This window comes from Thamnophis elegans, unplaced genomic scaffold, assembly GCF_009769535.1.
Source record: "Thamnophis elegans isolate rThaEle1 unplaced genomic scaffold, rThaEle1.pri scaffold_266_arrow_ctg1, whole genome shotgun sequence".
Lineage (NCBI taxonomy): Eukaryota > Metazoa > Chordata > Lepidosauria > Squamata > Colubridae > Thamnophis > Thamnophis elegans.
Window position 1 is genome coordinate 5,391 of NW_022473735.1, and position 12,744 is coordinate 18,134.

General features: G+C 52.5%; 2 protein-coding genes across 3 annotated transcripts; one reads left to right on the forward strand and one right to left on the reverse strand.

The window, feature by feature from the left end:
* Positions 1-202: 202 nt before the first annotated feature.
* LOC116523409 (interferon-induced protein with tetratricopeptide repeats 5-like) lies at positions 203-4,370 on the reverse strand. The gene is made up of 2 exons (XM_032238516.1): positions 4,300-4,370; positions 203-2,150 (listed from the first exon to the last, which is right to left on the reverse strand). Exons 1-2 carry the CDS (start codon positions 4,302-4,304, stop codon positions 836-838), a joined length of 1,320 nt encoding a protein of 439 aa, XP_032094407.1. The 5' UTR covers positions 4,305-4,370; the 3' UTR covers positions 203-835.
* Positions 4,371-5,955: 1,585 nt separating this feature from the next.
* Positions 5,956-11,776, forward strand: LOC116523408 (interferon-induced protein with tetratricopeptide repeats 5-like). Of its 2 annotated transcripts, none has more exons than XM_032238514.1 (2): positions 5,956-6,214; positions 9,840-11,776. In XM_032238514.1, the coding sequence occupies exons 1-2, from the start codon at positions 6,210-6,212 to the stop codon at positions 11,182-11,184; spliced, it is 1,350 nt and encodes a 449-aa protein (XP_032094405.1). In that variant the 5' UTR covers positions 5,956-6,209; the 3' UTR covers positions 11,185-11,776. The 2 variants fall into 2 exon arrangements, with proteins under 2 accessions (XP_032094405.1, XP_032094404.1); XM_032238513.1 differs by having other exon boundaries at positions 5,957-6,214; positions 9,837-11,776.
* The last annotated feature ends 968 nt before the right edge of the window (positions 11,777-12,744 follow it).

Below are 12,744 nucleotides of genomic sequence, written 5' to 3' on the forward strand. Positions count from 1 at the left end.
CTCATTCTCTTCCATTCTGTTTCTTTCTCGTTCTCATTTTCCAGATTCCGACACAACAGCTTAGGCACAACTGCCTTAAATCTATTTTACAAGTTTCTTATGGTCAGTAGGCCGAATGCGCTCAACAAAAGAGCATAGAAAATAAACCAGAGTTTAGAAAACAATACTAATATATATTTTGTTTATTGAAGTAACCCAAATTATAAAAAGCTGCAGGATATAAAACTGAAGATATACATTAAAAAAAACAAAAAGGCCTCAAAAAGGCTGGGTAGCAACATCAGAGGCTTTGTAGGGGAGCATGAAGCATTAGTAGCACTCTATCTGACGAACTCGGTCCTCCTAAATTCTACTTTACATCACCGGTTACAAGGTTTATATCTGCAAGCAACTGGGAGTTATAGAATTGTCAGGTGCGCACGCTGGATTCATCATCATCTCCTTTTAACGACCCCATAATCCCTTGCGGTGTGGAATCTGAATGGAGCAAACAGAGTATTTTAATGGCCGGATTCCTTTCCTGTCACCAATGCGGAGTTTTGTTCGGCAGATAAATTCTCATTGCGCCCAGAGAGAGAAATATCTGCCTCCACCTAGGATCGAACTCACAGTCTCTAGGCCACCCAACCACTCGTGTGCACCCCAGATTATTCATGCAATAAAGAGGGGAAGGGAAGAGAAAGAGAGGGGGGGGTTAACACAAACATTATACTGCTTTCCAGCAATGTCCCAGGAAGGGGCGGCTCAGGGTTGCCAGGGAGCACCACCCATATGGGGCTGAAGCACCCGGACAGTCCCAGCCAGCTCCTGGGGAGGGTCACATGCGAGGGTGAGATCAGCGAGGTGCCCCCTGATGCTTTGCTGCCATTTTGCTCATCAGACAGCGGACAGCCCTCTCTTGTTCCTTGTCGCCTTCACAAAGGAAGGCCCTGGCCAGCTCTCTCAGGCGCAAAGCCAGGTGCTTCTGCTCCACAGGGTGCTCTCCTGGCACCTCCAAGCAAGCCTCGTACGCCCGCAGCGCTGCCTGCCTCTGCCCCTTCTTGTGGAGGAGGAAATCCCCCCAGTGCAGATAGAAAGACTGCTGGCATCTCTTGCTGGTGGTTGGCAGGTCCTCCATCAGGCCCAGGTAGACCTCCTCCTCGTAAAGCTGGCTCTTTTCTCCGTACAACTCCGCCAGCTTCAGCCGGGAAAACACGGATTCAGGATGGGCTTCCAGAGAGCGTTTGAAGCACCCAATGGCTTCCTCCACGATCTCCGCTCGGTTCCCCTCAGATCCTCGATCTAAGAGATCCATGTAACAGATGCCAAGGTCGTAGTGCAGGAGATAGTAAACACCGCAGAGGGCGATGGCCTTCTTCAGGATGGAAATGGCCTGGGAGGGAGAGTGGAACTTATACAACTTGGCGGCATTTCTCAGGAGTTCCGGGTTGAGACTGTTCTGGATCACATCATCGGCAAGGTGCTGGGCTCTTTCGTCATCTCCCATCCGGTGAGTCTGCGCCAAGTAGACTTTGGCTTCATAATTTTTGGGGTGGCTGCAGATCAGCCCTTCCAGCAACTTCTGGCTCTCTTCCTTTAACTTCTCATCGTGGGAGTGTGTCCAGGAAGCGAAGGTGGAGAAGGCCAGGCCCTCCTGCAGCTCCACGCTTGGTCCCCGCAGCTCCAGGGCCTTCTGGAAGCACTCCAGGGCCAGCTGGCCATTCCGGAAGCCCATGGCAAAGAGGGACCAGCCCTTCTGGGCATAGACCTCCGGGATCAGGGCCGAGTATGGCTCAGGACTGGACAGGTCCCGACAGATCTGGCGGATCTGGGCCAAGTAGAGGTCCACCTTGTCATAATCGGTCAAGTGGTAATAGATCCAGGCGTAGTTCCCGTACACCAGCAGGATCTGGCGCGGGAAGATCCCCTGAGGCTCCTTCCTCAAGACCTCCTTGGCTTCCTGCAGGACGGCCAGGGCCTCTTTGGGGCTCCCCACCAGGTGGAGCAGATAGGCCTTCAGGGCAAGGTAGGTGCCCCGGTTACGGAGGGGTCCGTGCTCCAGGCGGACAGCCAGAGTAAACAGGGTGTGTCTGATGTTCATTTTGTCCTTGACCTCAAAGTCCCAGGTGAAGTGACACTGCAGGCGCTGGAGCTTCTCTTTCAGGGGTCTGCTGTGGGGAGGGGAGAAGACAAAAGTGGAGGAGGCCTCAGTAAGTGGCAAAGAACACCTGCCCTAGGTGTGTGTGTGTCTGGGTGTGTGTGTGTCTGGGTGTGTGGTGGGCTCAGATAATGTGTTGTCCACAAACACAGCTGTTCAGGCTGCCCAGAGCATGCGGACCTTGTCAAGTCTGCTTACATATTAGGAAGATGTATTAACCTCTAAGCCATTGGCTCTCCTAACTTTGCCGGCTATACCAGGCGTGACATTAAGTAGTTTTTTTCAGGGCAACCTGGTCCACCGAATTATGGGACTTCTGCTTCCTCCTTTCAGCCCTAATCTAGGAGCCTTCGCAGGCAGCCACTTTCACGACAAACTATTTTTGTGTTATGTTTATGTTTTACCGACCAAGAAATAAAGAGAGACTAGTATAGATCTATTTCAAGCTCTCATCAGCTAGCCATACCTTCTTCACCTGGGTTCGAATCTCCGAAGAATATGGCTAGCTGACGAGAGCTACATAGCTTGAAATAGATCTGTACTAGCTTCTCTCTACTTCTTGGTCAGTAAAACATAAGTTTAAGACTCCATTGTTACTGGAGTTGTTGATGAGCCCTCTTGCTGAGGATGAGCTCTGAGGGGGTGCCAGGGCTGCCCAGGCCATGGGGAGCTGGTCCCCCAGCTGGGATGAGGGGGGGAAAGCCTCAGCAGGAGCAGAACAGCTTTTGCGAAGTTTGTGGGGTGGGTGGGTGTTGGACATAAACATAAACTTGACACAAAAATAGTTTGTCGCTAAAATGGCTGCCTGCGAAGGCTCTTGGATTGGGGCTGAAAGGCGAAAGCAGGACACTCCCTCCTATAATTGGGTGGACCAGGTTGCCCTGATAAAAAAAACACTTAATCTCCCCCCTGGTATACCTGACAAAGCTAGGATAGCCAATGGCTTGGAGGTGAACGCATCTTCCTAATATGTAAGCAGACTTGACAGGCTTCGTGACCCGTCAAAACCGCGCTCGACTAAGCCGCGGCCGATTAAACCGCGTCGCTGATGTCATCAACAGGGCGACAACAGCCAGAGCGGAGAAAAAAGGGCGCTTTAAATAGCGCTTTGAAAGCAAGCCGATTCAACTTAAGGTAAGGGTTAGGTTTAGGTTTAGGTTTAGGTTTAGGTTTAGGGTTAGGTTTAGGGTTAGGTTTAGGATTAGGTTTAGGGGTTAATTTTAGGTTTAGGGTTTATAGTGTGCTTCTCTCTCCGCGCTGTTGTCGCCCTGTTGATGACGTCAGCTACGCGGTTTAGTCGAGCACGGATTTGTGGTGGAACCGACAGGCTTACATGCTCTGGCCGGGCAGCCTCTGCGGGAGCCGAACAGCTTTTGCATCATCTGTGGGTGGGTGGGTGGTGTTATGGGGCCAAAGGGGAGCTTCCTTTGGCTGTTCAGGGGTCTTGCTGGGGGGACGAAGTCACCCACAACACCACCTCCCCCATCCAGGGTCCCCGCTCAGGCCCCTTCAGGGCTGTAGAGGCAGCCACAGAGGTTGTCAGCCACAGAAGCTGTTCTGCTCCTGCTGAGGCTTTCTCCCCCTCATCCCAGCTGGGGGATGAGCCAAGGTGGCGCAGTGGTTAAATGCAGCACTGCAGGCTACTGCTAGATCAGCAGGTCAGCGGTTCAAATCTCACCGGCTCAGGGTTGACTCAGCCTTCCATCCTTCCGAGGTGGGTAAAATGAGGACCCAGATTGTTGGGGGCAATATGCTGACTCTCTGTAAACCGCTTAGAGAGGCCTGAAAGGCCTATGAAGCGGTATATAAGTCTACTGCTATTGCTATTGTTGGAGAGAGGGTGGGGGTGTTGTGGAGCAGATGGGGAGCTGCCACTCTCGCTGGGGGCCGCCCCTGCATCGTTCTGGCTCCTTCGGGCGTCCAAAGCGCTGCAGAGCCAGGATGCGCCCCCCCAGCCCCCCTGAAAGGCAGGCTCAGCAACAACAACAGGACCGCGGGAGGGGGGGGGGACGTCACTCAGGTAATTGATGGGGAGGGGAACCTAGACTTGGTTGCAGCAGCGGCCGCCCCCCCTCCCCTTTTGCAGGGAGAGAACGTTCCCCGGGATTCCGCGGGGTTCCCTCTCCATTCTCCCTCTGTTCCTGGGGGTCGGGGGTCCCTACCTCATCCTGCCTCACCGTCCCGCTCCGGAGTTGGGGCGCAAGGGAAGAAGTCGGGGGAGGTCCTGCGGGAGAAATGGAAAACGAAAGCAGGCGGGAGGGAAACGAAGCGGGGGGGGGGGGGAGACGTCGCTCATGGGAAGTCCAGCTTGGATGGGCGGGGGCCGGGGAGGAGATGGACAGGGGGAATCCCTCGACACCGCCTGCTTCCCAAGCGAACGAGCCGTCCAGCAAACGGCATTCGGACGAGACGCCCGTCTTAGAGCGAGTTTTGTTTCCCGCGAGTCTTTTGTGCGCGGGCGGGGGGGGAGAGAAGAGGGGGGGCTGCAGTTGTATGAACCCGGGCACTTTTGGCGGGGCGGGGTCTTTATAGTGCCCCTTGGACCCTCTCCGCCGGAGGAAGCCCTCTTCCCAGGCCTCCTGTTCATCACCCACTCCACTCTGTGTGTGTGTGTGTGTGTGTGTGTGTGTGTGTCTGTCTGTCTGTCTGTCTGTGTCTCTCGGAGGATTTGATGCATTGCACGAGGATCCAAGTGCTTTGCTCCGGCCGCGAGAGCCGCCCCCCCGAATAACAGAGTGGAAGGGACCTTGGAGGTCTTCTAGTCCAGCCCCTGCTCAAGGAGCCTCTCCCATTCCAGACAAATGGCTGTCCAGTGTTGGAACACCGACTACTTCTAGAGGAGCAGCCGTTCCCTCGCACATCTGTGCTAGTCGTCCCCGACTCTAGGGGGCGGTGTTCATGTCCGTTTCGTCTCCGTGGCCATGTGGCCGGCATGACTCAACGCCCGAACGGGACGCTGCTCCCTTCCCAGGGAAGGGGGTCCCTATTTCTCTACTTGCAGCTTTTACCCGCTTTCGAACTGCTAGGTTGGCAGAAGCTGGCACAAGACGCGGGAGCTCCCTCCGTTACGCGGCGCTCGGGATTCGAACCGCCGACCTTTTCTGATCGACAAGCTCAGCGTCTTAGCCCCTGAGCCGCCGCGTCTCTCTCGTTGGTTTTTAAAGGCAAAGGCAGCCTTATTCCTTCAGAACAGTCTTTGCGCCTTTAGCTACCTAGTTAAGCCAGGTTGTGGGAATGGGTGACGGAACGATCGAATCACCTGGGGGGGGGGCGGGGGGCTCTCTCTTAAATCCGCCAACGGAGAAATGGAGGGCTAGCTAGAGAAAGCGGCTGCAACGTAAATGCATTTGAACTGAAATGTCTTTAGTAGGGGGAGAAAAATCAGTATTTTATTCTACTTCATTGTTGTTTTTTTTAAATGAAATTTCCACCCTGCTCATTCCACCTTCCTGACTCTGGGCACGGGGGTGCTTTGTTTTCCTGGAGACATTTAGTAGTTACGCAACTAGAGAACATCCTCAGTGCCAGAAGGGACTGAGTAAACCTCTAGTAGGGACGTTAAGGAGCCGAGTCTGGGAAAGTTTGCCAAAATAAGCAAAGAATGAGCAAAATTACACAAAGCATCGAGGACATCGGTCCTCCCCCCCCCCCGCCTCGTTTCTGCGCCCCCCCTGCAACTTCCCACCAGCGCAAGAGCGATCCTGAGGACGCCCACGGACGGCGCCCCGATGCCCAGCAAAACTTTCTTCCGGACTTTGGGGGGGGGGCGGTGATGGGGTTCCGGGTCGCCGGGAGTGGGAGCCCCCCCCTTGGCTCCCGGAGCGAAGGATTATTTGGATTCCCCGCACCCGTGAAACAGGCGGCCTAAACGGTTTCTCTTTGTCGCCCTTAGACGAGACGGGCTGCGCCAAAAGCAACACAAAGCCACAAAAAGCCAGCTTCTCCCGCTACTTTCACTTTCGATTTCTCAAACGCCGCCTGCAGAAAGCGAAACCTTCGCTGCCTCCGCCCGTCTCTCCGCGTTTCCCTCCCACATCCAGAGAAGCAGCCGGAGCGCCAACAGCCTGCGAGGATGAGGTAGGAGTTGGGGTGGTGGTGGCGGGGGGGGGGAGAGCTGAGCCCCCCGTCCTTGGAACAGAGGGGGGCGGCTGAGGGTCCCTAAAGGGCGAGGGTCCCGTTGGATTTGGGGGAAGGTCTCCTTGCAAAACGGGGGCGGGGATGCTGCTAGATCTCTGCCCCCCCATCAAGTACTGAGCCCCCTCCCGTCCCCAGTGCGGTTCTGCTGCTGCAACACGAGCCTGTGGTCCCTGCCTTTCCGGGGGGGGGGGGGAGTGGCTCAACCCGGCTCTCTTTCTAGCCCCGAAGGAGCCGGAGCGACGTCCTGCGTGGCTCCAGGATGGGCAGATCCCCTCTTGCCCCGCAACCCCCTCCCGCAAGCCCGTCAACCATCCGCCTGCCTGCCTCTGCAGCCCCGAAGGAGCCGGAGGGAGACGGGGTGGGGGAGTGACAGCGTTGCAGTTGCCCCCCCCCCAACGGGACTCTGGAACAGGCAAAGTCTGCGCAGCTCCTGCCCCACAAAAGGCGTCCTGCGCCCAGCTGAGGGACTCCCCATACCCTGGGCAGCCTTGGCATCCTTCCCACGGAGCCCACCCCCAGCAGAGGGCCACACAACCCCCTCCCCTCTTAGACAGGCCAACAACCTTCCTGTCTGCCTCGACTGGGGAGGCCGCTTTTGAGGGGGGAGCGAGACTCTGGAACTCAGCAGCCTCCACCCCCCAAAGCCTCAGAATCTGCCTCCTGATTCCCCTCCATGAAAAGAGACTCGGCAATTGTGGGCGCCCCCCCAAAGCTGAGCCCCCCCCAGCTCAGATGGCTGTGGACTGGGCAGCCGTGACACCCCCACAGACTCAGAGCCCACCAGAGGGACCTTCCACCCCTCTGAAGTGTCCCCAAGAATGGAGAGGGTGGGACTTTAAGACAGTCCTCCATTATTACACAACCCAATTGCCCCCCCAAACCTCTCCTCCCTCCTGGGAGACCTGTTCCTCCCTGTGTGTGTGTGTGTGTGTGTGTGTGTGTGTGTGTGTGTGTGTGTGTCTGTTTTAAGGAGTCCCTGGGTGTTCACAAGGAGTCAGAGCCCCCACCCACCCCAGTGGCAACCTCGGCTGCCTTGTGCCCATCAGATGCCCCGCCTGATGTATTTTTCAGGATCACAAGGTGCAAAGATTGCACCTTACACACACACACACACACGGACACACACAAACACGGACACACACATACAAACAGAGAATGAGAAAAAGAAAATGAGAGAAGGAAAGAATGAGATAAAGAGCATGAGAAACAATGAGAATGAGAGACATAGAAAGAAAGAATGAAAAAGCAGTAGAGAGAATTAGAAAAAAAGGATGAAAAAGTGAAAGAGAGATAAAGAGAAAATAAGAAAGAAAGATGAAGAATGGGAGAATGAGCAAAAGAACACGAGAAAAAGAAAAAATGAGACAAAGAGAATGAAAGAAATAAAGAATGACAATGAGAGAAAGAAGGAATGAGAGAATGAAAGAGAAAATGAGAGAATGGGAGAATGAGCAAAAGAACATGAGAAAGAATGAGATAAAGAGAATGAGAGAACTAGAGAAAGAATGAGAATGAGAGAAAGAAAGAAAGAGATAAAGAGAGAATGAGAGAAAGAAAGGGAGAATGAGCAAAAGAACATGAGAAAGAGAAAGAATGAGACAAAGAGAATGAGAGAACTAGAGAAAGAATGAGAATGAGAGAACGAGTGAGAATGAGAAAGAAAGAATGAGAGATAAAGATAGAATGAGAGAAAGAAAGGGAGAATGAACAAAAGAACATGAGAAAGAGAAAAAACGAGACAAAGAGAATGAGAGAACTAGAGAAAGAATGAGAATGAGAGAAAGAAGGAATGAGAGAATGAAAGAGAAAATGAGAAAGAATGGGAGAATGAGCAAAAGAATATGAGAAAGAATGAGAATGAGAGAAAGAAAGAATGAGAGATAAAGATAGAATGAGAGAAAGAAAGGGAGAATGAACAAAAGAACATGAGAAAGAGAAAAAATGAGACAAAGAGAATGAGAGAACTAGAGAAAGAATGAGAATGAGAGAACGAGTGAGAATGAGAAAGAAAGAATGAGAGATAAAGATAGAATGAGAGAAAGAAAGGGAGAATGAACAAAAGAACATGAGAAAGAGAAAAAATGAGACAAAGAGAATGAGAGAACTAGAGAAAGAATGAGAATGAGAGAAAGAAGGAATGAGAATGAGACAAAATGAGAAAGAATGGGAGAATGAGCAAAAGAACATGAGAAAGAATGAGATAAAGAGAATGAGAGAACTAGAGAAAGAATGAGAATGAAAGAAAGAATGAGAGATAAAGAGAATGAGAGAAAGAATGGGGGAATGAACAAAAGAACATAAGAGAAAAAATGAGACAAAGAATTAGAGAAATAGAAAGAATGAGAATGAGAGAAAGAAAGAATGAGAGATAAAGAGAATGAGGGAAAGAATGGGAGAATGAGCAAAAGAACATGAGAAAGAATGAGATAAAGAGAATGAGAGAACTAGAGAAAGAATGAGAAACAGAGAAAGAAAGAATGAGAGATAAAGAGAGAATGAGAGAAAGAATGGGAGGATGAGCAAAAGAACATGAGAAAGAGAAAGAATGAGATAGAGAATGAGAGAAATAGAGAAAGAATGAGAAAGAAGGAATGAGAGAATGAAAGAAAAAATGAGAAAGAATGGGAGAATGAGAAAAGAACATGAGAAAGAATGAGACAAAAGGAATGAGAGAACTAGAGAAAGAATGAGAATGAGAGAAAGAAGGAATGAGAGAATGAAAGAGAATGAGGGAAAGAATGAGAGAATGAGCAAAAGAACATGAGAAAGAGAAAGAATGAGATAAAGACCACCAAGAGGGGCAGGGAAGCTCCTAAGGGGGCTGAGCAGAGACCCTCTTCCATGGGTCTTCTCCCTGCTGGCGGGAGGCTAAAACAGGGTCCCTTCCTTGGAAGCTAGCTTCTTGGTAAGACTCCAAAGAGTGGGCCCTCCCATCCAAAGAGCCCCTCGGCAGTGGTGGGGTTCAATTTTTTTTACTACCGGTTCTGTGGGCGTGGCAGGGTAAGGATATCCCCCCCCTCATTCCCTCCCTACCCCACCAACCTGCTTTTCAGCTCCGTCCTCCTGTGCAGGGCAACAAAAGAAGACCCAGCCAATCAGCTGGGAGCAGAAACCGGCTATTGGGGGGGGGTGCTACCTGCACACCCGTGCCCCATTTTGAGCCTAGTGGGCCTCCTTGCAGCCTCCTGGGAGCCAAAATGGGGCATGTGGGGACTCTTGGAAGGGGTGGGGCAGGAAGGGGCAGGGCCAGCCAGAGGTGGTACTTGCTGTTTCTCTGAACTATTCATAATTTCTGCTACTGGTTCTCCAGAACTGGTCGGAACTGGCTGAATACCACCTCTACCCCTCAGGGAATCGAAGCTCCACAGAGTGGTAGGGTCTGCTTACCCATGAGTAGCCAGACATGGCCAGGTTCCTATGCTCTGGGCAGCCTGAACAGCTGCGTTTGTGGTCAACACATTATCTGAGCCCACCACACACACAGACACACACACTCCTAGGGCAGGTGTTCTTTGCCACTTACTGAGGCCTCCTCCACTTTTGTCTTCTCCCCTCCCCACAGCAGACCCCTGAAGGAGAAGCTCCAGCGCCTGGAGTGTCACTTCACCTGGGACTTTGAGGTCAAGGACAAGATAGATATCAGACACATCCTGCTTACTCTGGCTGTCCGCCTGGAGCACGGACCCCTCCGTAACCGGGGCACCTACCTTGCCCTGAAGGCCTATCTGCTCCACCTGCTGGGGAGCCCCAAAGAGGCCCTAGCCGTCCTGCAGGAAGCCAAGGAGGTCTTGAGGAAGGAGCCTCAGGGGATCTTCCCACGCCAGATCCTGCTGGTGTACGGGAACTACGCCTGGATCTATTACCACTTGACCGATTATGACAAGGTGGACCTCTACTTGGCCCAGATCCGCCAGATCTGTCGGGACCTGTCCAGCCCTGAGCCATACTCGGCCCCGATCCCGGAGGTCTACGCCCAGAAGGGCTGGTCCCTCTTTGCCATGGGCTTCCGGAATGGCCAGCTGGCCATGGAGTGCTTCCAGAAGGCCCTGGAGCTGCAGGGACCAAGCGTGGAGCTGCAGGAGGGCCTGGCTTTCTCCACCTTCGCTTCCTGGACACACTCCTACAATGAGAAGTTAAAGGAAGAGAGCCAGAAGTTGCTGGAAGGGCTGATCTGCGACCACCCCGAAAATTATGAAGCCAAAGTCTACTTGGCGCAGACTCACCGGGTGGGAGATGACGAAAGAGCCCAGCACCTTGCCGATGATGTGATCCAGAACAGTCTCAACCCGGAACTGCTGAGAACGGCCGCCAAGTTTTATAGGTTCCACTCTCCCTCCCAGGCCATTTCCATCCTGAAGAAGGCCATCGCCCTCTGCGGTGATTACTATCTCCTGCACTACGACCTTGGCATGTGTTACATGGATCTCTTAGATCGAGGATCCAAGGGGAACCGAGCGGAGATCGTGGAGGAAGCCATTGGGTGCTTCAAACGCTCTCTGGAAGCCAATCCCGAATCCGTGTTTTCCCGGCTGAAGCTCGCGAAGTTGTACGGAGAAAAGAGCCAGCTTTACGAGGAGGAGGTCTACCTGGGCCTGATGGAGGACCTGCCAACCGCCAGCAAGAGATGCCAGCAGTCTTTCTATCTGCACTGGGGGGATTTCCTCCTCCACAAGAAGGGGCAGAGGCAGGCAGCGCTGCGGGCGTACGAGGCTTGCTTGGAGGTGCCAGGGGAGCACCCTCTGGAGCAGAAGCACCTGGCTGTGCGCCTGAGAGAGCTGGCCAGAGTCTTCCATTTTGAAGGCGACACAGAGCAAGAGAGGGCTGTCCGCTCTCTGTTGAGCACAATGCCAGCAATGCGCCAGAGAGCACCATCTGCAGGACTTGTCTCACCCTCACGAAAATCTCCCTAGGAGCCAGCTGGGAGTGCTGCAGCCCCAAATGGGTGGTGCCCCCTCGCTGCCCTGAGCCACCACTCCTTCCTGCCTATTGCTGGAAAGCAGTATAATGTTTGCGACAACCTCTCCCTCCTTCCCTTCCCCTGTTTAGGGCATGAATACTCCAGTGTGTACACTGGACAATTCTACAACTCCCTGCTGTTTTCAGATACAAACTTAGCTACAGCGTACAATATTGTGCCAGGTTCCAAGCATCGACCTTTAAGATCCATCCATCTTACGCATGACTTGTGCCACAAAGTAGAATTAAGGAGGATCTAGTTAAGAGGTTTCCACACTTGGTGACTTAAGGCCTGTGGACTTCAACTCCACAAATTCCACAGCTCTTCTATATACTAACCCTTTCCCGTATCGCCATCTAATGCTCCTACCCCTCCTGTTCCCCTTTTTTTTTTGGGGGGGGGGGCGGCTTCTGCTTGTTACAGATATCTTATAACTTCTAGTTTTCCAAAAATTTTATTTTCTTGATTTTGTTGTATTTTTAATTGCCTGCACTTCCCTGTCCTTATGGGGTTCTTTGACCAAAATAAAGACTGGGTTGTTATAAGGCAGTTAATCTTGAAATCATCTTTCTTTTCCTCCTCTCCTCTTAAGTACAACTGCCATGTGTGTGTGTGTCTGTGTGTGTGTGTGTGTGTGTGTGTGTGTGTGTGTGTGTGTGTGTAGAAATCATCTTTGTAGTCATCCATGGGAACTGCACAGAAATGTCTACATTCACCAGCCCTGGAACGAGGCTTACTTTTAAAGATTATTTATTCCACCCAGGGGGGGGGTACGGGGTACCCGTGGGGTGGTGGCATCAGCACCTTTGACAGCAGGGCCTGCTGTGCCCCTTTTAGGCCTGCTTGTTCACATTTAGTGGCCACAAATGTTATGGTACGGAGCTGCGATTGTCTCCTGTGTCTATGGGGACGAATCGTGGACTCTGTACTGTCCGCAGAGCACGTGAGAAATTTCACACACACGTGCTCTGCTCCATCCTCGGCATTTGTTGGCAAGACCTTCTCTCCAACCTGGGGGTCTTGGATCGCATGGAGCCCAGCAGCCTTGAACCCCTGATTTATCAGAACACGGACGAGATGGGTGGGAGGCGTCATCGGAATGGAGAACTGCCGTGTGCCTTGCGCATCGCTCTGCAGTATGTTTCTCAACGTTGGCCGCTTGAAGAGGCGTGGGCTTCAACTTTCAGTGTTAGCTGGGGGATTGTGGAGGGTGGCCAACACGTCTCCCAAGTGGCCAAGGTTGAGCCACAGGACTCCGATGGATACTGTAGTCTGGGATGACACCAGGAGGTCAACAAACAGTGTCGGCTGGCGGGCCCTCAGAGAAGAGCCTTCTCTGTGGCTGCTCCGATGCTCTGGAACCAGCTTCCCCCGGTAATCCAGACCCTACCCACTCTCATGGCTTTCAGGAAAGCTGTAAAAACTTGCCTGTTCCGGCAGGCCTGGGGCTGTTGACCTCACTGTTGAGGTCCGGCCCCGACTAGAATGAATGTATGGGGGTGTTTGTTGTTTT